Genomic DNA, 23,179 nt, shown 5'->3' on the forward strand with positions numbered 1-23,179 from the left:
TATGATTGTCATTAGAAAGGTCGTCCCGGGAACTCATAGCGCACTAATTGTTAATAATCGTCCATCCGTACGCTAATTAGTTTTGCCGGTGTCGACGGTTATTTTACGAATATTATGAACTAGCTTATGCTCGCGACTTCGTCCGCGTGGACTACTTTTTCAAACCCCTATTTTACCCTCTTAGGGGTTGAATTTTGAAAAATCCTTTCTTAGCGGAAGCCTACATCATAATAGCTATCTGCATACCAAATTTCAGCCCAATCCGTCCAGTAGTTTGAGCTGTGCGTTGATAGATCAGTCAGTCAGTCAGTCAGTCAGTCACCTTTTCCTTTTATATATTTAGACTAGCTTATGCTCGCGACTTCGTCCGCGTGGACTACAAAATTTCAAATCCCTATTTAACCCCCTTAGGAGTTGAATTTTCACAAATCCTTTCTTAGCGGATGCCTAACGTCATAATAGCTATCTGCATGCCAAATTTCAGCCCGATCCGTCCAGTAGTTAGAGCTGTGCGTTGATAGATCAGTCAGTCAGTCAGTCAGTCAGTCAGTCAGTCAGTCAGTCACCTTTTCCTTTTATATAAATATACTAGCTGATGCCCGCGACTTCATCCGTGTGGATATAGGTTTTCAAAAATCCTGTGGGAACTCTTTAATTTTCCGGGATAAAAAATAGCCTATGTCCTTCCCCGGGATGCAAGCTATCTCTGTACCAAATTTCGTTAAAATCGGTTGAACGGTTGAGCCGTGAAAAGCTAGCAGACAGACAGACACACTTTCGCATTTATAATATTAGTATGGAAGTATGGATTAACAAGGTAAGTAAGTGGTTAAGTAATTTGTGTCTACTGCAGCATTATAACTTTAATTAGTGGATGGTTTATGAAAGGTATCATTACAGCTCCATATAGTCTAATCAAATAGCTTGTGCGGACTAATTAATTAGTTTTAGTTCTACTTGGAAAATGTTTTAATAAATACTGTATGAAGGTACAGTTATTATGCTGTTAATCTATTTAAAAGTTTTTGTTGACGTTGTTACCGGATAATCCATACTAATATAAATGCGAAAGTGTGTCTGTCGGTCTACTAGCTTTTCACGGCTCATCCGTTCAACCGATTTTTATGAAATTTGGTACAGAGATAGCTGTTAGCACGCACAACAGACGGAAACGTTTAAGTGCGGAAACCAGCCCAGAGTGAAGCAGAAGCTGTTAGCTTGCATCCCGGCCAGGGAAGGACATATAAATAAATAAAATAGCCTTTATTCTCTGATACAATAGTTATACATCTTATATTACTAACTAACCGTATCACTAATTTCTTATTTCCTATTATTTAATTATCCTATCCTACATAATTTATTCTAAAAAATTGGTAACACCAGCAATTTACTGTTCAGGTTGACCTCTTTGGACATAGGCCTCCTCTAGACTTCTCCATTTTTCCCTATCTAACGCCAATCCTCTCGCCGTCATCTCGCTCTCTTCCCATCTCTGGGGTACCAGTATGTGACCTCTTTGGTCCATTTATCCTTTGAAGATCTGATCACATGGCCAATCCAACGCCACTTAAGTTTCTTAATTCTTTTTGAGACATCTGTCACACCTGTGGTCTTTCTAATTTTGGTCAGTCTCCACTTGTCTTTTAGTTTGATGTGCAGCATGCTTCACATGCCCAGGGAAGGACATAGGCTACTTTTATCCCGAAAAATCAAAGAGTTCCCACAGGATTTTTAGAAACCTAAATCCATGCGGACGAAGTCACAAGCATTATTTTCCAGCATAAAAGTTGCCGTCAATTTCCGGGTTACAAGCTACCTCTGTACCAAATTTTATATAAATCGGTCAAGCAGATGGCCCTTTAAGAATCGTTTCAATATAGGACTTGATTTTTAAATGCAAAGTTCTTTGGAATTACATCTGAGCTTAACCTCTTTAAATTTATATTGATGAGTCTCATATATAAAAAACTCATATTATTAGAATACTATGAAACTCAATAATTTTTATTGTATTGAGTAAGATATTATGTATTATTTCTCATTTCTAAGTATGGAAAAGAAACCCAGGACTAAGAAGATATGTATATATATGAATATATGATATTTCTAGTAACTTGATTATTAAAAAATAATATAAACAGCAATAAACACACAGGTGGGTCTTTTGATGTACTCATAATAAAACAATGTTTATGATAAGAAAAAATTGTTTGGAAATTATCATGTAAGCTGATAATGATAATCATAAGATTACCTAATTTTAGTATTTAATCAAAACCACCAGAGTCCAGATTCATTTATATAAAACAATTAATTATAAGTATTGATTTAGATAAGGCAAAATTGTCAAAATTGTAAAGTACTTAATTTGAAAATGGAACGTGCCAATGTTCTTATTTCAAATGGGTGGGGACTGGGGTGTTATTACTCACAAACCAACCCTTGTGGACCTATATAGGGTCATCCTATAGAAGCACCCCATTTCTAAGAAGTAATTTCGCCCCCATATAGAATGCACTTTAATAAATTCAAGGCCAAACAAACAAATGAAAGGGAAAGACAAAAATACACTATACAATACGACGTGTGGGGCACCCCAAGATAATATTATAAGTTGAAAAAATCGATAGCTCGCCCGAGTTAGACGTTTTCTTACACTATTCAACGCTTGAACGATTCCTGCTCTAAATTATGCACTGTTTTTCTGCAATCTCATTCATAAAAGTGCAAATTTAAAATCGATAAGTGGTGTTTACATTACAACTCCGCGCGAGAATCAGTACAACAGAATACAGATGCGTAAATAAATATTCTAAATTTAAATATAGAACGACGCGTGTATATTCTGTATGTAAGCACTGAGCATACAATAGAGAATTTGTTTTCTGAAAAGCTCGCAAATTGCAGCGGTTTGATGAACTTTGCTGTACGTACCTCATTTTGATAGGATCCTTTGTCGTGATTAATCCGACTATAGCACGACACTCAACAATTGTTCACTTAAAAACTGCATATTATCACAGACACAAACTGACATTTTATTGTATTATCGACTCGAGTTCACGTCCAGTGCATTGGGGGTGGCCATTTTTGAGAAAAAGCTCACTACTCAGCTCAATTTTTTTAGTTTCACTGGCTTCAGTCTTCTTCGATTTTGAAACGAATGACAGAAGGACGCTTGCACTGCGCGAACACAACGAGCGAATTAAAAATATTCAAAGTTTAAGACCACCGGCCACAGTTCACACACCTCTGGCGAATTGACGTTTGCGCTAAAAATGTTTTTGGTTTTTATACGCCACGGACAGCTGTAGTATTAGTACTTTCAACACATTTTACAATAGTATTAAAAAAAAATATCAAAAGGCTAAAGTTTTTTTACGACACGAGTGTGACTAATATAGATCTATGAGTGTGACGGTAGGTACATAATAGGTATTGTATTTTCTGTTCCGTGGTATTCGGAAATCCGGAGATAATAAAAAGCACCCGCCTAGGGTTATAGTGTTCTGTACTTTTGTGATCAAAAGTCCTCTGTGGTGTGGCGGACTGTGGAGTATCCAGAAAACATCACCGCCGACCAGAAAAAAACACATTTACATTTTCGCTCTTTTATACTGGCACTACACGCTTGCCGACTGAAAGCGAGCGGCGGCGACTGGCGAGTGGCGAGTGCGAGTGTCAAGTTATACATATTAATCTATGGTGTCAAGGGCCCAGTCGACTCGGGCACTCGCGCTTCGCCTCGCGTCATCTCGCGTCGTCGCCGCTCGCGTAGCGCCGTACGTTTTTTCCGCATGCATAATCTGTGTACTATAGAACTACGAGGGACGTTCAATGTATTCTCGGTATGGGTATGTTAGAAAAAAGATAAAACCTTGAAAAAAAATTATTTTTCAATACTATATGGAAGCGCGCGCACTCCGGAATTAAAACGGCACGGAATTTTAATAGATTTAAATTCAAATTTAAGGATTTTTAAACTTAATTTAATTTAAAAATTCAAGCCTCGTAACTATATGTGCCAGTCACACATACTGTTTACTGTTTAAATAACTATGTTAGTTATGTAGAAGCACTACATTTTAGTCTTTAATTTGAAATTAATTTTCTGTCTTTTGTCAGCATTATTAATAAGAAAAAGATGCAGATTCTCTCTAGTTTAAAGAAAGACATCAGAATCGACGCCAATGCCAAAATTCTATTGTCGAATTCAATAAAAGCAAAGACCCAGAGCCGTAGAATAAAATGGAATAAAAAGAAAACTGACAGCTGATGACCACAGACCAATAACTTCAAGTAGATGACTCAAAATTTGACTGTACTCTGTGAATTTGACAAACAATACCTAGTGCTTCTCCCGAAAAATTAGTCTGTTTTTCTTTTGATAAACAGTTCCTTTTTCGAAAACTTGAAGAGAATGGTGGGCGCGATGCCTATTGATTTAATACCGAAATTTTGTAACGGTGCCATGGACAGTGTGAACGGTGGCGAGGATATTGAATACCAAGTGTCCGTGGGCAGTCGAGTGAAGTGCAATGACGATTTCGGTACTGTAAAGTACATTGGGGAGGTCCAGGGATATAAAGGGATCTGGTATGGAGTGGAATGGGATAACGCTGAACGGGGTAAACACGACGGCTTTGTCGATGATATTCAGTACTTTAAAACCACCAAGAAAGGGGCTGGTTCCTTTGTACGTCCGAACAAAATTGCTCCTCTCAGAACTTGCGCTGAAGCAATTCGCAAGTATTACGGGGATCAGGAGGTAAGTAATTGTATAAATAACTTAAAGTACGCAGTTGTATTGTACTGTGTAATATATTTCAAGTTGTGTCACTTTACTCCCACACAAAGTTGCTTAACTTGATGTGTGAGTAATAAGTTAGCATAAATATATTTATCGTTACTATTCCTTCGTTCTTTAAGGGTCTTGTTGGTCTAGTGACTACCTAATTTGACTGCAGTTCATAAGGTTTCTGAATTTGGGGTTAGGCCAAAAATTATTGTGGTTTTTAGGGTCCCGTTCCTCAAAAGGAAAAATGGAACTCTTATAGAATCACTTTGTTGTCTGTCTGTCTGTCAAGAAATCTGCAGGGTACTTCCTGTTGACCTAGAATCATGTTTGGCAGGTAGGTAGGTCTTATAGCAGACATTAGGGGGAAAATCTGAAAACCGTGAATTTGTGGTTATATCAAACAAAAAAATTTAATTGTGGTCATGAACTAAAAATTAGTATAATTTTAATTTTCGAAGTAAAATAACTATTAAGTGGGGTATCATATGAAAGGGCTTCACCTGTGAAGTTTAAAACAGATTTTGATTTATTTTTATGCATCATAGTTTTTAAATGTCGAAAAATACCACTGTAGCGGAACCCTCGTTGCGCGAGCCTGACTCACACTTGGCCGGTTTTTTTTAACAAGAAATTCCCAGTAGATGGAAAGTTGGCAGTTCTGTGCCTGATAACCCTTTGATTTTTTTTTTTTTTTTTTTTTTTTTTTTTTTTTTTTTTTTTTTTTTTTTTTTTTTTTTTTCTAACCAACAACATTTACACATACACAAGTATTTACATACAAAAGGATTTATAACTAAAGGACACATAGCATAAACGTTAACAACTGGCTAGTACATAAGATTTAGGTACAATGATGTTATGACTTTAAAAGGCAGTAAAGTAAAGCAAATTGTGATTGTGAGAGTTCATATCCCAACGGGCTATGAGAGTGAAGGAATAGAAGTACACATGTGTTTACTTACTTATGCATTGCAATACCTTCCTGCACACTAAAGATATCATAGACAGGGAATAAAAATTTCACAAAAAAGTACTATTATTTTGTAAGGCATATCTAGCAGTATATGTAAATAGTATTAGTATTTATATCTATGGTTACAATGGATGACTGTCTAAGGCCAAGATCATTAGAGCAAACCTAGACTTTGCTCAGACTTAAGACTTAAAAAGAAAGTGTGGCTATTTCCGTTGTACACAATCTCTGAACTAAACTAAAATGGCAAGTCTAAATCTATTGCTATCCCTTTAATTTTGCTTGCGGAAAAGGATAGCCCTAGATTTAGACATGTTAATTTAGTTTAGTTTAGAGATTGTGTACAAAAGAATCAGCCCCATTGACTATTGCTTACATAAATGTGCCTCTTTTTAACTGAAACTTAATTCTAAGCAAAGTCAAAGTCAGAGAGCCTCAATAGCTCAACGGGTAACGGAGTGGACTGAAAACCGAAAGGTTGATGGTTCAAACCCCGCCCGTTGCACAATAATTGTCGTACCTACTAAGCTTGACGCTTAGTTGGAAAGGATAGGGGACTGGGGAATATTAGTCATTTAACATGACATGGCTAATATTCTTTTTTTGTTAAAAAAAGTTCAGTCTATAGATGTAAGGGTTTTTGCTGCACTTAGTGCCGCAAAGAAAGTCTGGACGAAAAAAGAAGAGTAGTTAAGAAAATGAAGACTTAAATTATTTGCAGGATGAGACAGTGGCAGCGCATCGCAGGACAGTCATCAATGAGTGGAAACGTGAGATGGGAGCTCCCTTCATTGAAATGGTCGGCTTTGAGAAAATACACCAAAAGCAGTAAGTGTCATTTTGGAAGTGGTCAGGTAAAACTATACACTATGAATAGACATTTGAATTATTAATAACATTTACATGATAATTTATGAAGATAATCCATACTCCATACTAATATTATAAATGCGAAAGTGTGTCTGTCTGTCTGTCTGCTAGCTTTTCACGGCCCAACCGTTCAACCGATTTTGATGAAATTTGGTACAGAGTTAGCTTATATCCTGGGGAAGGACATAGGCTACTTTTTAACCCGGAAAACTGATAAGTTCCCACAGGATTTTTAAAAACCTAAATCCACGCGTACGAAGTCGCGGGCATCAGCTAGTTTAGAAATAATTTTGCACGCCATGCTTGGCAGGATATGTAACTGATTACCTAACTTTTAAGACCCCATGTAAATAATATACATGTACCTACCATATCTGAGCAAAATAAATAAATGATTAAAAATGATTATTTTGATCATAATCATTTTTCAAAGGAACTATGGCATCAATTTTGAGTCATAATCATCGTGATCATCAACCAATTGATGTTCATGTTGTTGTTTTTGTGTTAATGTATTTATTATTCTTATTTACAGAAAGTTCGATCGCCTTCTTGAAGTTTGCGTCAGCAATCAGAACATAGCAAAAGCTGGAGACGTAGCGTCTCTGTGCCCCAACGTGCGAAGTCTGGATGTCTCTCAGAACCTGTTCTCCAATTGGCGTGAAGTCATCCAGCTGTCAGCACAGCTTCCCGATCTCAGGGAGCTTAATGTCAGGTAGCTGTATTCATAGTTTCTTCTTTTTTTAGCATGTTATGGATCCGAGACATGATCGCTAACTATGGGTCTCATAAGAAAGCTTAGAGTCACTCAACGGGCGATGAAGAGAGCTACGCCTGGAGTTTCTCTACGTGATCAAATCAGAAATGAGGAGATCCGTAAGAGAACTAGAGTAACCGACATAGCTCAACGGGTTGCGAAGCTGAAGTGGCAATGGGCAGGGCACATAGTTCGTACAACCGATAGATGTTGGGGTCCCAAGGTGCTGGAATGGCGACCTCGTACCAAAAGATGTAGTGTTGGAAGACCCCCCACTAGGTGGACGGACGACATCAGACGAGTCCCAGGGAGCCGCTGGATTCAGGCGGCGCAAGACCGTGGCGTGTGGCGTTAATATAAAGGATATCATCATCATCATGATCAACCGATAGACGTCTGCTGGACATAGGTCTCTTGTAGCGACTTCCACATAACACTGTATAATTGGATCTAAATGGGTCAGAATCTAGTGGCTCCCGCAAACTCGTTTGGTGTCGTCAAGCCACCTATTAGGGGGTCTTCCAATGCAGCGTTGAAAGATCCCCTACTACTTTCCAGTGGGAGGTCGCCATTCTAGCACCTTGGGACCTCAACGTCGGTCGGTTTTTTGAACTATGTGCCCTAGCCATTGCCACTTCAGCTTCACAACCCGTTGAATTATGTCAGTTTTTTTTAAAGAATATTAGCCATGTTAAATGACTAATATTCCCTTTACCTCTCCAACTAAGCGTCAAGCTTGTGCTAGGAGTAGGCACGACAATTATAGTGCAACGGGTGGGGTTTGAACAGTCGACCTTTCGGTTTTCAGTCCACTCCTTTACCCGTTGAGCTATTGAGGCTCTAAATGTTACTCTGGTTCTTCTGATATAATAAACTCCAAGCATGGCTTTCAACTCAATATTATGTATGAATAGTTTTAATATGTATGGATAATTAAAAACATTTTCATTCCAGCAAAAACCGTATGGCCATAGACATGCCAGAAGAAACCTTAACCAAACTATCCATCAATTTCGCCAACATGGAAAAACTAAACATTTCGGTATGCGACTATGAATGGTCAGACATACTCGCACTCTCACATCTATGGCCGAATGTGAACGAAACATTGGCAGCATACAACAGAATTAAAACCATAACCCCACCAGAAGACACCTTACATGCCCTTAAAGTATTGATTTTGGATGGAAATCCCATAGATTCTTGGTGTGAAGTCATGAATCTTGGCATGTTGAAGAACCTGAAGGTTATGAGTTTAAATGACTGTCACATTGCAGAAATTAGGTTTAATGATAACCCGGGGAACGGAAAAGTGGATGTTTTTGAAAATTTGGAGGTGCTATTTTTGAACAGGGATAGAATTATTGATGTAAGTAATCTACTAATTTTAAGCTTGTTTCGTGGTTTATCGACATGATATAGATAATGGGTATAAGTCCCGCAAATTGCTATTGCGCTGGAACCATGTCTCATTAACATCGAAATGACGTCATTTTGACGTCAGCCGAAATAAAAATATACCATCAGCTCGAAACTTCAGTCTAGTGCTGACGTCACTAAAATGGTGGCCACGCGCATTAGTTTTTTTGTGTTGTTTCGGATTGACTATGCTGCGTAGGCCCTACTGGCCGCTACAGCGTCACCGGGTAGGGTGGAGAGCGCGAAGCTCCGCCTGGGGTAACGCGCATTAGCGATTTGCGGGACTTATACATACTACATACCACGAAAATTAGATTGTTTTATTTGTTTGTTGTTTATGTAATGAAGACAGGTGAGGATGATTACTGATATATAACTACAAAAAAAACGCGAAAAAATATGTAAAAAATCTTATATTTTGTAAAAGTTTACTATATATTGCAAATAAAACATCTGAATGACTCAGAGGTGAACGAACGAACATTGCGTAAATAGGCCACTCGGAGTCAATGCCACGTCGTAGGTGGGGCATCGACCCGAGTTTTGCACGCTATACATTGCGGGTTTGAAAAATACCAAACCACTAAAACTACAAAGTGAGGCAAATGGTTATTGGACTTATTGGTATTGGATTGTGTTTATGTAGTTGCTAGCGTTCTAGTTACACCCTGTACATGGAAGATTCAAAAAAATTCAAAGTAGGTACAAATTTTAGGTACTCTTTTTGATACTTTGGATTATATTTATATCTAACTATCTGATACCCGTGACTTCGTTCGCGTGAAATTAGGTTTTTTTAAAAATCCCGTGGGAACTCTTTGATTTTCCGGGATAAAAAGTAGCCTAAGTCACTCTCCAGGTCTTTATCTACGTCTATACAAAAATCACGTCAATCCATTGCACCGTTGCGACGTGATTGGAGGACAAACCAACAAACAAACACACTTTTGCATTTATAATAAGGGTACTGATATCTATGCAAAAAATCACGTCAATCCATTGCACCGTTCGTTGCGACGTGATTGAAGGACAAACCAATAAACCAACAAACAAACAAACTTTCGCATTTATAATAAGGTTACTGATTTTCTCTTTCTTTTCTATTTTAAGTGGAGATCAGTCAGCGAGTTGGATAAACTAAAGTCACTGAAAAAACTATATTTCCTCAAGAACCCAGTACAAAACAATGAAGACTACGACACTGGCTCACAACTTATTATTGCTAAAATTGGAAACCTCCAGGTATGTATAATATACTTCACTAGCTTATGCTCGCGACTTCGTCTGCTTGGAAAAAGGTTTTTAAAAATCCCGTGGGAACTCTTTGATTTTCCGCGATAAAAAGTAGCCTATGTCCTTTCCCAGGATATGAGCTACGTCTGTATCAAATTTCATCAAAATCGGTTAAAACGTTGGGCCGTGAAAAGCTAGCAGACAGACAGACAGACACACTTTCGCATTTATAATATTAGTATGGATTATCATTTTATAGGATACTAGCTTATGCTCGCGACTTCGTTCGCGTGGACTACACAAATTTCAAACTCCTATTTCACCCCCTTAGGGGTTGATTTTTCAAAAATCCTTTCTTAGAGGATGCCTACGCCATAATAGCTGTCTGCATGCCAAACTTCAGATCGATCCGTCAGTATTCAAAATTTAACTGTACAACCGCTCTCACCGAACAATCTCCTTCGTGCCTTTCTCCATAAACGTGACACTGGCGAAACACTCTGTGCCCAGCTGGCACACCTAAAAGCCAATAATTGGGAATTGAATTGAATTGAAAATTCAACCCCTAAGGGGGTGAAATAGGGGTTTAAAATGTGTGTAGTCCGCGCGGACGAAGTCGCAAGCATGAGCTAGTTGATAAAATAAAAGTATTATAGTATAGGTGATATAATTTTTTTCAGGAACTGAACGGCTCAACTATAACACGGGAATTGCGTCGCGGAGCAGAATATGACTATATGAAACGTTATGGTGCGGAATGGAAAATGGCACAGACTGACACTCAGAAAAAGATGGCATTCGATCTAGAGCACTGTCGGTTCCAGGAACTTATTAATAGTGAGTATTGATTTACTTTGTTTGTTGTGGGCCTTGTCAGACCTGGGCGCGTTTAAAACCCTCGTAGCTTTAGTTTTAATCTAACCTTGTACCTATTTTAATCTAATCTTGTACCTATATCAAATATTTGAAAAGAGCAACCGCCGAGTTTCTTGCTGGTTCTTCTCGGTAGGAAAGGCATTCCGAACCAGTGGTAGGTGCATCCGACTATTCGAAAGTACTTGTAAAAGTTATTTGAATAAAAAAGATTTTTATTTTATTTATTTATTTAAGTTTGCGTAATAATTATCACCACTATATCTTACAAATCCAACATCAGACTATCAAAAAGAGTAATTTATTACCTATTTTGAATTAATCATTTTTCTTTGACTTTGACTGTGACTTTACTATAGTCGACGCATTTTAAACTGAGTCGTCGAGTTATCTGTCTGTTTCGCTCGCACTTATAGGTCGTAGATAAGTGCGAGCGAAACAGACAGATAACTCGACGACTCAGTTTAAAATGCGTCGACTATAGTTAAAAATGAAATAGAGCATACTCTATGTCGTGACTCGTAATACGTAATTCTGTATTCAATATGGCGGATAAAAAGTTGATTCCTTAGTTGATTCATTCAGTTGTATCATTTTTAACTAGCAAATAATGCTCTAATTAATTTAAGCATAAAAAAATGATGTTTTATTTACAGAATACGGCATACCAGACGACAGCTTACTAGTCAAACAACCAAAAACAACCACACTAACTTCACAACTCTTAGAAATAACACTCAGAGACGAAAACGGAAAATCAATAAAAAAGAAATTCCCTTCCACAATGGCAGTTCAAAAACTGGTAACACTGGCCCAAAGACTTTTCTCAAAAGGCAACACTGGAACACCCACGCTACACATGGTCGATGAAGCAATGAAAGGGGCCGAAATTACATTGGACAATGTTATGAAAGATTTAGCATATTTTTCCATAAAAAATGGTGACACAATCATCATCAGGTTCAGATAATTTTGTTACTGGCAACACAATTTACTAAAAATAAAATTGATTTCAAAAACCTAGAACCTAGAGCCATGCTGGCATTTATTTAAAAAAATAATGATGCAAGAATCTGTGGAGCCAATAATTAAAAAATTAATAAAATTAAAGAGGCCAGAATCCAGAGCCTTGTAATAAGCAAGTTTAAAAAAGCTATAAAAAAAATTATGGCGCGATAATTGCTTTTTTTTCAAAGCTCAAAGTATAGCTGTGTAAATTAAAAAAAAAACATAACTATCCACATGATAAATTATTATTGATGTACCTGTATTTATTGCGAAGTTTATTTTACAGAAATAAAGTACCACTATGTATTTTCTTTTTGTGTCTTATTTTTGCATTCTTCTAATTATTAAGTACTAGATGATGCCCGCGACTTCATCTGCGTGTATTTAGGTTTTTTTAAATCCCGTGGGAACTCTTTAATTTACCGGGATAAAAAGTAGCCTGCGTCCGTCTCCGGGATGTAAGCTAACTCTGTACCAGATTTAATCAAAGGCTGACGTCAAAATGACGTGATTTCGATGTTAATGAGACATGGTTCCAACGCAATAGCAATTTGCGGAATTTATATTATAGAAACTTAGCAACTTTTTTAATGAGAATGAGAGAAACGGAATCAAAATATAATCGTTGTACGCGTAGGATAGATACCTATATACCTATATTATACGATGTACCTACGTAGTACTACTCGGCTGTTTACCAAAGCGTAAAATACTAATTAAATTAATAGAAAATAGCAGCTGTGCCCTTGAGATAAACCTTCAACAAAATAAAGCATTTCTTTTAAAATTTAAAACAAGTGCGGTTGTCGCACCTGTTTACATTGCCTACTATATGTACGAGTTTGTACATCTCGCAAACGAGGAAAGATGTCGAGATTCGAAGTGCCATAAAGTCAAGAGTATTGGCCGGCAACGCATCGGCGGTTCCTCTGGTGCTGCAAATGTTCATGGGCGGCGGTAATCACTTAACATCGGGTGACCCGCCTGCTCGTTTGCTCGCTATCTCTATTTTAAAAAAGTTTTCATACGTATACGCGACAGGTTGAACTGGCAATCGGGGACGGGAGGGAACGCCCCGCACACCCGCCACTCGCACAGCGCCCGCGCTAATTCAGGGCGGTCGATCGCGGGTGTGAAGGTCCTCTCCTCCCCTAATACCCCGTTTGCCATCTTGAGCATCTCAACCTGTCGTGGACTATACTCAAATTTAAAGTGTCGAAGTCGAACTCAGAATCTGTAATGTCGAAACATGTCGATTGTCGAAACTACGCGAAACTCTTACTAAGCTGACATACACCTACAAAACGTAAACAATTAAAAAGAAAATTATCAGTGCATTGTTTTGTTAATAACTTACTATTTTTATGCTTTAATCTATTGTATAAACAGTATTTTGTATTGATAAAATTAATTACTTACTTTATATTATAAATAATTTTAATAAAACTTATGAATAACATAGTCGTAAATCGTGATACTGGCCACATTGACACTCGATCGCCATTGGCAACTGTAATGTCAACAGAAAAAAAAGTTGTGTTTACGAAATCGCGAATGGCGGCGGGTGTAAAATTTGAAGTTTTCCCTAAAATTTGCGATGTAAAAGTGTTTTATATTGAAAATTGAGTATTATTTTCAGTTAATTTGTGTTTGTTACAACTATGGGCAACTGTTTTGGATTCCGGCGACGCCATGTACGTCGGCATATCGTGTTAATACTGATAGGTTTGGACAACGCGGGGAAAACTAAGACTGTGAATAATTTAGCTGGAGAGAAAGATGATAAAGTACTACCCACTGTTGGTTTTAAGGCTGTGAATTTGATACACAAGGACACACCTGTGACTATATACGATTTGGGCGGCGGGCCGCACTTTCGTCAAATCTGGCCACAGTATTACAGCGAGGTCCACGGAGTCATTTTTGTGATTGATTCAAGTGATTTCGCAAGGTTAGAGGAATGCAAATCGGTGTTGGAGGAGGTGTTATCGCACGACAAAATATCTGGTAAGGGCTGTCACAGTTTTATTAAGTAAGTACTTACATTTTTAGGGTGCCGTATCTCCAGAGAAAAAACGGAATCTCTCAATCACGAAGCAACGGATCGACGTGATTTTTTGCATGGATATAGTTAAAGACCTGGAGCGTGACATAGGCTACTTTTTATCCCGGAAAAGTAAAGAGTTCCCACGGGATTTTCAAAGACTTAAGTGCAAGTTATGAGCATCAGCTAGTCCTTAATAAAAGTTTGTCCTTCGATCAGGCCGCAATTTAGAAACGGATCAACGTGATTTTTTCAAAGACCTGTAATGGTGAGTGCTGATGGACTGTATTGCTTGCTTTTCCTGCTTGTTTAGTAGTAGCAGGGCAGGTGGTGCGTATCGTATGCTGCACGTCGTTCCATACAGATGGATTGTAGCAAAGAGCTGCCTCTATTTAATTCTTTAATGTTACAAATTTTTGGTACAAATAAAAAATATGGTAAGTGAGAACCCTAGCCTCAAGTTATTATTTATAATGCATCACTTATTAGCAACCTGGTGGTTACGGTTAAAAGTTCTGATAATTAAATTCTCTTATCAGTACACGCCTGTTATTGATTACATCTACCTACCTACCTACTTCACCAAAGAAGGAAAGTAAAGTAGGTATATGTATGTAGGTAGGTAGAAGTTTTGTGCAAAAGTTCAAGTTCGATTTTATTAAGACTACAACAATATATGCCCACACCTTCGCCTGCGTGGATTTAGGGTTTTTAAAAATCCCGTGGGAACTCTTTGATTTTCAGGAACGCAAATAGCCTATGTCCATCCCCGGGCTGCAAACTATCTCTAACTAGCCGAAACCCGCGACTCCGTACGCGTGGATTTAGGTTTTGATTTGCCAGGATAAAAAGTGGCCTATGTCCCTTTCCAAATCCAGCAACTGACCATCGAAACGAGTAATTTATTAACCATTTTGAATAAATCATTTGACTTTGACTTTGACTTTCCAGGTCTTAAACATCAACACAGGGTTTAATAAAATTTTGTTAGATTTAAGTCATACCTAGTTTTAACTTTTGTCCTAAATAAAATAAAATAAAAATAAAATAAAAACTGCCATACCCCTTCCAGGTTAGCCTGCTTCCATCTTGGACTGCATCGTCAGTTCCCACCAGCTAAGATTGCAGTCATGGTCTATCTTGTATCAGAATAAAAAAGGGCTGATTGCAGCCAAGCCAATTATTACAACCCGGCTATCTTTAAAACAAGAGTGAATAGGCATCTTCTAGGTAAACGTGTCCCATCTTACCCCACATCATCACTTTCCATCAGGTGTGATTGTGGTCAAGCGTTTACCTATAATGAATAAAAAAAAGTGCTAGTCTATCAATTTCAACCTTGTAATATTGTGTTTGTGTGTAAAGGTAAACCAGTGCTGGTGCTGGCGAACAAGCAGGACAAGTCCGGCGCCCTGGACGACATCGATGTTGTGGAGAAGCTCAATATTGAGCCCCTGGTCAATAGGTAAGCCCTTTTGACCTACCGTCAAATTCTACGCGGTTTCTACTTCCGTTCTTTCTATACTATGCTGAGATGTGGACCCTAAGACTGGGGCACACGATGCGTTGCGGCGCCCGCAAAGATTTCACCGTATCAGCGGGCACACGAACGGTGCGGCGCCGCAACGTTGTTATGTCGCAGTGGCGCCAGCAGCGTTGGACAGTCTGTTAATAAAAACAACTGAGCGGTGCCGCTCCGACGTCGCAACACATTCACCCCTCCCCGCCTCGTGTCGGTGGTTGCAAGTCCGGTGCGGCCAGTGTTTCCATGTACACGGTAATTACCGTAGATGCACCGTAATTCAACCCTAATCTACCGTCAAGGTAATATGGCCATTACCTTGACCATGTCACCGTAATACAAAATCACGTTAAAAATTCATAATATACTACGTAATAGTAGTATTTCGTCCTTATTCAAGCAATTAGGAGGGAGTAAAATGTAAAACTAATGAGATTTAACAAAATATTAATATGAATAAATCCGTATATGAAAAAGATATTGCTATGCTAGGAGAGTCAGATTCAGAATAATATTAATAGCTGATTAAAAAGCTAATTCGTGACGTTTTTTCTTTTAAAAATGACACGGTAATTTACACGGTATTCTTTTAGCTAATCCACCGTAATTTAATCTAGAAACACCGTAATTTTAACCCTTGAACACGGTTGGTTTATTGTACCTAAAATTGTATTTGCAATACCCTGACAGGGTCTCATGTATTTAGCTTTTAGCTTTAAGCACCCACCATCAATAAATGCAAATGTACATGAAAGCAAATAAATAAATCTGAATCTGAATCTGAATTCTCAATTTACATATGGAAACACTGGGTGCGGCGCCGGAGCGCATCGTGTGACATGCCACAGATATTTCTATGTAAGACGACGCAGCGACACCGCTCCGGCTCCGCACCGGCGCCGCAATGCATCGTATGCCCCCGCTCTCAGGCTGAGATCTATAGAGACTTAAGATTGAGTTAAAACGAGACAGATTTATGAGAGACATATAGTTCTGTCTCGTTTTAACTCTGTCTTAAGTCTAATAAGCTAAATCAGAGTGCGCTCTATAGATTTCAACCTAAGACAAGCCGACCGGCGCGGCGTAAGATCGACGCTCTGGAAAAGAAGTGCTGGATTCGGCCGAATATTCGTATTCGGTTGAACCAACATTCGGCGCATCTCTAAATATATAAAAGGAAAAGGTGACTGACTGACTGACTGATCTATCAACGCACAGCTCAAACTACTGGACGGATCGGGCTGAAATTTGGCATGCAGTTAGCTATTGTGACGTTGGCATCCGCTAAGAAAGGATTTTTGAAAATTCAACCTCTAAGGGGGTGAAATAGGGGTTTGAAATTTGTGTAGTCCACGCGGACGAAGTCGCGAGCATAAGCTAGTAATCGTTAAACCGTTTTCCCCTACTCAGTAACATTGCGTTAGAGCTGTCGTCTAAACTTTATCCTCCAATTGAATATTAACAACACATTTTAGGTACAGATGCCCAACCCTAGTCGAATCCTACAGCGCCACCCCGGACACAAACTCGAAAAAGCCAAAAATAGACCCAGGTCTACGAAAAGGCTACCACTGGCTCCTCAACTACATAGTCAAACGCTACGGAGACATAAACTTACGCGTACAAACAGACATACACGCAGAGTTGGAGCGTCGCAAACGCATGATGAACCGGGCTTCGAATAGAGCCTCCCAAACCTTTACTGCAGTCAGTGACGATATAGCAACCCAAACCGGTTTCGAAAACCCGAATTACGACATACAGAAAACCAATCCGGAATCTTCTAAAACCTCAGAAGATCTAGAGAAAGGTTTAATCCTTGTGAAACCGGTTAAGAAACCTAATAGCTTAGACTCGACTATAACTGTGGAAAGCGTTGAAGATTCCGACCAAACCAGTGGTGCCAAACCGAAACTGTCACCCTTATTCGGTAGAGCAAGTAACAGTTCCACCACAGAGACGGTTAGGATAGAGTTGGAGCCGAGGAGCGAGTTTAGGAAACTGTCGCCGATCGTGAGGAAGAAGAGTGGAGTGAATCATATCGATTTCAAAAATCACCCGCAGTCAAGTCCCACTCATGTTAGGAATAAGGTGAGATTTAAATAAAAAACATTTTCGATCTTGTACGTGCGCAGTAAGTGATTTAGCGATATATTTGGTGGTACCAAGTGAGAGGCTACGACGGGGGCGTCTATTCGGCCGTGCATTGGATCTTCAGTAAACTTTTTCGCAGGCTGTAGGTAAGAGCATACAATCATATAATATATCCATGGGTAGACACGTCCTCTTTATTATCGTCCAGAAGCTCTAGTGGGTAATCCTCTGAAAAAATATATATAAGGATTGACTGACTGACTGATCTATCAACGCACAGCTGAAACTACTGGACGGATTGGGCTGAAATTTGGCATGCATTATGACGTAGACCAGTGTTTCCCAAACATGTTCCCATTTAACATTTTTAAACCCACGCTGGCTCCATTAGGTAAAATCACGGTAAAACAATACACATTGCGGAAAATGACAGTTTTATCCTAAGGTCTGGTTCCATTTCAAGTCGATTTCTATATTTATTTTTAAAGTAAGCTAGTGTTGAAAATCTAGCTCACATTTTTTTACGACGTCGCGTCGCAGTGCTGTGATCTCAGCCTCGAATATTTAATGCGTCGATCGATAGTACATACTTAGGTAATATTTTTAAAACAAGACGGGAATAAGGGGGTAAAACAGGGGGTTGAAATTTATGTAGTCCACGCGAACGAAGTCGCGAGCATAAGCTAGTATTATCATAATAATTATTATTATTCGCCATATTTCTATACTTTTGTTTCTGTATTTCTGTCTTATGTTTCTATATTTTCTGTGTAGCTGTCGCAATCCAGCAAGAATTCATCCATTGAAGAGGAGCCGATGGACATGACACGAACCTGGGACCCCGCGCGCGACCTCAGGCATCGCGTTCTAGTCAACGATGCTGAGTTGGCGCAAATGCATCGAGAGATCGTGTTGACTGAACGAGGTTAGTCAATATCACAGTTTAACGAAATACTACCAGTTGTTCGCAGTTCGACGCCTTTGAAGTCGAGCGATGCCACCGCTCGTGTAGGTATATACGTGTTCCTACGCAAATATGCAAGGGTTGTCACAAAATTGGGATTAAAATCGCGGGGAAATCGGTGAAATTTTAGACCCTTGTTCTGTTTAGAATTCGTATAGCATCCGTAGGGGGGGATTACCGCCCCCATGAACATTTGCAGCACCAGAGGAACCGGCGATGCGTTGCCGGCCTTTTAGGAATCTGTTGGTCCGCCCCTCGTTTGCTCGTCATTTTTAATTAAAAAAAAATTAGAACGCTATAGGCTGTGATAGTACGCAACAGGTTGAGATAGCAATCGGGGAGGTAACGCCCCGCACACCCGCTCAGCCCCCGCGCTAATCCTATGCGGGCGAGCTAATCTCTCTGATGGGGAAACTCGTGCAAAGGACTAAATCCCTTTTAGTTATTAAGTACTAACATAGTGATTAAGTATTTTGTTACTAACTCCTTAGTGTTTAAGTATTAACATAGTTATTAAGTATTTATTGTTACTAACACATAATGGATCAATTGTTGTCCGATTTAATAAATAAATTGAAATAAATTGATAATCACTTTGCGGTCTGCAGCCCATTTCGGACTTGTACCTTCAGACAAAATAGTACGTTTAGTAGTGACCCGACCTGATTCTGTACCTATTTTTAGGGTTCCGTACCTCAAAAGGAAAAACGGAACCCTTATAGGATCACTTTGCTGTCTGTCTGTCAAGAAACCTACAGGTTACTTCCCGTTGACCTAGAATCATGAAATTTAATTTAATTTAATTTAAAACAACTTTATTGTTACTAAAATTACAGAGAGTAAGAATACAGGATACACTTAAAAAACAAAGGGCGACCTTATCACTAAAGTGATCTCTTCCAGGCAACCCATACTTAAGAACTTATAGAACTGTAAGACGGGGAGTCGCAATGTAGAAATTTGGCAGGTAGGTAGGTCTTATAGCCGATATTCGGGGAAAAATCTGAAAACCGTGAATTTGTGGTTACATCACACAAAAAAAATTAAATTGTGGTCATGAACTAATTAATTAGTATTTTCAATTTTCGAAGTAAGATAACTATTCCAAGTGGGGTATCATATAAAAGGTCTTCACCTGTACATTCAACAGATTTTTATTTATTTTTATGCATCATAATTTTTGAATTATCGTGCAAAATGTCGAAAAATACGACTTGTAGTACGAAACCCTCGTTGCGCGAGCCTGACTCGCACTTTTTTTTTTGTGGACACTTTTTTGAGTAAACCCCCATTGTTTAGATTACACGAGCAAAGCCACGTCATCAGACGTAGTGGCCAGCCCGAACACACTGCCTCAGAGCGTCAGACCGGCGTCGGCCTCCCAACTCCTGCGCAGGCAGCTGGAGCTGTGTCCCACCCCCCACAAGCGACGATTGAGCCTGCGTTGTAAGTATCACTCATCTCCCTGATGACGTTGTGCGAGAGCCCGGCGTGCGAGTGCGGCTTTGGCGACGAGGATAGGCACCATGTGCTGTGGGAGTGTCCCCTCTATGAGGACTTGCGAGTGACGATGTTAGATGGGATCGTACGCGGGGAAGCGGGGCCGGTCTTCTACACGGACCTCGTCTCATCGGCGGGGAACTACAACCGAATACGGGCATTCGCGCACCATTGGCATAAGAGGCGAAGCAGCTCGGAGCGTGCAGGTGCCAGGCCGGCACCACGGAGGAGCAGCAGCGGAGATCACAGCTGTGTTAGTGACGTCTAGCCCCCAAGGGGGGAGAGTGAGCATAAGGGACAAGGAAGAGACAAAAATAATTTGCAGGGAGTCAAGAAAAACCCCGGGAAAAATGCCAAGAGCAAGTACCGAACGGGCGCCCTCCCGCGATTCGGCCTATATAACCGAGAGGTTGGTGGGGCCATGGGAGGTGGAGGGTTGTCATCTCCCTTCGGTGCAGAGGCGGGTTAAATGTCCAGAGCGCCTTAGGCAAGCACCTCATAGGCGCCCCTCTACCAGACATATTAAAAATTTTACCAACGAATAATTATAGCATTCTTAATTTTTTGGCATAGAAACGAAGATAAGTATCCGAAGCATTGATCCGAAGCGCAAACTCTCGCTTATCCATACTACATGATCTCGCACGCCCCTTCGTAACCTCGCGCCCCTAGGCAGATGCTTAGTTCGCCGGGATAATCCGCCTTTGCTTCGGTGGTGTTCCCATTAGATTACAAAATGGGGTTAATCAATGGAGTTAAGGAATGGAGATAGATTATACCCTGGACTAACACCTAGGCTACTTTTTAATTTGGAAAATCAAAGAGTTCCCGCGGGATTTTGAAAAATGTAAATCCACGCGGATGAAGTCACGGGCATCAGCTAGTACTACATAATGACTAAGTACATAGTTTAAAATTCAATATTTTTCCAGATATGCAACGAAACAAAACCAGTCCAGAACGTAGTACGATACTCTTATATGAGCCTAAAGCGCAACGACATCTTGACAAGGGGGACTTCGAGCAATCTGCCACGATTAATTGATTAAAATGATTTCATGATTAAATAAATGTTGTTATTGTTGATTAAATCTTGATTTATTTTTATGCAATTATAGTTCAAAGCGCAACGACATCTTGACAAGGGGGACTTCGAGCAATCTGCCACGATGAATTGATTAAAATGATTTCATGATTAAATAAATGTTGTTATTGTTGATTAAATTTTGATTTATTTTTATGCAATTATAGTTCAAAGCGCAGCGACATCTCGAAAAGCGGGACTTCGAGCTCGTGTAATTGATTAAAAAGTTGATTAGACATTCTTCTTTAATCATTTTAATCAATGGCACATTTTTACCGATTTTGATGGGGTTAATTGATCAAACATTCTTTGATCAATTAATCGTTCTAATCAATTTTGATGGGTTAATTCATCAAACTTTATTGTTTTTAGAGGATTAATTGGTTAAACGTTGTTTAACGAACTAACCATTTTAATCAATGGGTCAATTCAACCTGTTGATTAATTGATTAAACATTCTTTGGTCAATTAATCATTAATCAATTTTGATGAGGTTAATTCATCAAACTTTGTTGTTTTTAGAAGATTAATCATTTTTAAAAAGTAATCGAAACAAGTACAAATGTTATTGTTACTGTTGATTAAAACTTGATTTATTATGTGTTAAAAAATATCTCGTTGAAAATTACAGTGGTTGTAACTTTTTTTTGTAGGTATAATTTATTATAGTTCATAGCTATAACGCGTCAACTATATTATTTTAACGTCCTAGTAAGAATTAGTATATTTGAAACATATTTTCAAAGATTTTTTTCCTACAGAATCCATTGAAAATATTATATTGAATCTAAATTTTGAGCCTCAATAGCTCAACCGGTATAGGAGTGGACTGAAAACCGAAAGGTCGACGGTTCAAACCCCGCCCGTTGCACTATTGTCGTACCTACTCCTAGCACAAGCTTTACGCTTAATTGGAGAGGAAAGGGGAATATTAGTCATTTAACATGGCTAATATTCTTTAAAAAAAAAAATGATTTATACTTCTAACTATGGCGTTACAACATGGTGGAAATGATATCACTTTGTTCATTTGGACGCATTATATCTAGCTGTTACCCGGTATGCATTGCAATGTTAAAAGCACTAAGCAAGTGTAAACAACAACTGTACAACGATAAGTTACTTATTTTTTCGCGTTTTTAGGGTTCCGTACATCAAAAGGAAAAACGGAACCCTTATAGGATCACTTTGTTGTCTGTCTGTCTGTCAAGAAACCTACAGGGTACTTCCCGTTGACCTAGAATCATGAAATTTGGCAGGAAGGTGGGTCTTATAGCTGGCATTAGGGGAAAATCTGAAAACCGTGAATTTGTGGTTACATCACACAAAAAAAATTAATTTGTGGTCATAAACTAATAATTAGTATTTTCAATTTTCTAAGTAACATAACTATATCAAGTGGGGTATCATATGAAAGGGCTTCATCTGTGCATTCTAAAACTGATTTTTATTTATTTTTACGCATCATACTTTTTTAATACTCATGCAAAATGTCGAAAAATACGACTGTAGTACGGAACCCTCATTGCGCGAGCCTGACTCGCACTTGGCTGGTTTTTTTTGTGGCATCTGATCAGTTACTATCACCTGTCTTCGTTTTTGCTTACGTTCTAATAACATCCCTTCTGTATTTATGTGAACCGATAAAAAATATCGTAAACAATTTTAGATATTGTGATCTTTAAGTAGGTATTTACAAGAATCTAATTGTGCTATATTAAAATATAACATATTAATAAGATTAATATATATTTTATGCACAGGGTATATTTACTGTATTTTAATATATTATATGTACCTACCTACGTACAAACATACAAGTAATTTAAAGATTTTAAAGATACCAATACGGAGGTATTTAATAATTATTGTTATGGTTAATATTTACGTAACACAATGCTAATTACGTACGTATAAAAACAATTATTCTAATATTATATACTAGCTTATGCCCGCGACTTCGTCCGTGTGGACTACACAAATTTCAAACCCCTATTTCACCCCCTTAGGGGTTGAATTTTCAAAAATCCTTTATTA

The 23,179-nt window shown here is 38.7% G+C and overlaps 3 protein-coding genes and 1 long non-coding RNA gene across 4 annotated transcripts in view; 3 read left to right on the forward strand and 1 right to left on the reverse strand.

Annotated features, from left to right (window-relative positions):
* Window positions 1-3,624, reverse strand: part of ena (ENAH actin regulator enabled) — an 85,626-nt gene extending 82,002 nt beyond the window's left edge. The window contains exon 1 of the transcript XR_011238181.1: window positions 2,938-3,624. The gene's annotated coding sequence lies outside the window, so the exon portion shown is untranslated. The remainder of the gene's footprint in view (window positions 1-2,937) is intronic.
* Window positions 1-23,179, forward strand: part of LOC138404081 (uncharacterized) — an 87,942-nt gene that overhangs the window by 48,106 nt on the left and 16,657 nt on the right. The gene's annotated exons all lie outside the window — the stretch shown is intronic.
* Tbce (Tubulin-binding cofactor E) lies at window positions 4,305-12,245 on the forward strand. The gene is made up of 7 exons (XM_034981903.2): window positions 4,305-4,771; window positions 6,496-6,602; window positions 7,180-7,359; window positions 8,356-8,770; window positions 9,931-10,062; window positions 10,734-10,890; window positions 11,583-12,245. Exons 1-7 carry the CDS (start codon window positions 4,424-4,426, stop codon window positions 11,894-11,896), a joined length of 1,653 nt encoding a protein of 550 aa, XP_034837794.1. The 5' UTR covers window positions 4,305-4,423; the 3' UTR covers window positions 11,897-12,245.
* On the forward strand, window positions 13,417-21,149 carry LOC117994017 (uncharacterized). Its single transcript, XM_034981904.2, has 6 exons — window positions 13,417-13,941; window positions 15,344-15,443; window positions 16,976-17,591; window positions 18,369-18,519; window positions 19,858-20,004; window positions 20,991-21,149. The coding sequence occupies exons 1-6, from the start codon at window positions 13,596-13,598 to the stop codon at window positions 21,101-21,103; spliced, it is 1,473 nt and encodes a 490-aa protein (XP_034837795.1). The 5' UTR covers window positions 13,417-13,595; the 3' UTR covers window positions 21,104-21,149.

The sequence above is a fragment of the Maniola hyperantus genome, chromosome 25 (genome assembly GCF_902806685.2).
Source record: "Maniola hyperantus chromosome 25, iAphHyp1.2, whole genome shotgun sequence".
NCBI classification, from domain to species: domain Eukaryota; kingdom Metazoa; phylum Arthropoda; class Insecta; order Lepidoptera; family Nymphalidae; genus Maniola; species Maniola hyperantus.

Excerpts from the sequence above, each read along its gene's own strand:
- Tbce (XM_034981903.2), top strand. The coding sequence starts at position 4,424 with ATGGTGGGCGCGATGCCTATTGATTTAATACCGAAATTTTGTAACGGT. Across the intron at positions 6,603-7,179 it reads GAGAAAATACACCAAAAGCA|AAAGTTCGATCGCCTTCTTG; the intron begins GTAAGTGTCATT and ends TCTTATTTACAG. Across the intron at positions 10,063-10,733 it reads CTAAAATTGGAAACCTCCAG|GAACTGAACGGCTCAACTAT; the intron begins GTATGTATAATA and ends AATTTTTTTCAG.
- LOC117994017 (XM_034981904.2), top strand. The coding sequence starts at position 13,596 with ATGGGCAACTGTTTTGGATTCCGGCGACGCCATGTACGTCGGCATATC. Across the intron at positions 17,592-18,368 it reads CCACTCATGTTAGGAATAAG|CTGTCGCAATCCAGCAAGAA; the intron begins GTGAGATTTAAA and ends TTTTCTGTGTAG. Across the intron at positions 20,005-20,990 it reads GCGACGATTGAGCCTGCGTT|ATATGCAACGAAACAAAACC; the intron begins GTAAGTATCACT and ends ATATTTTTCCAG.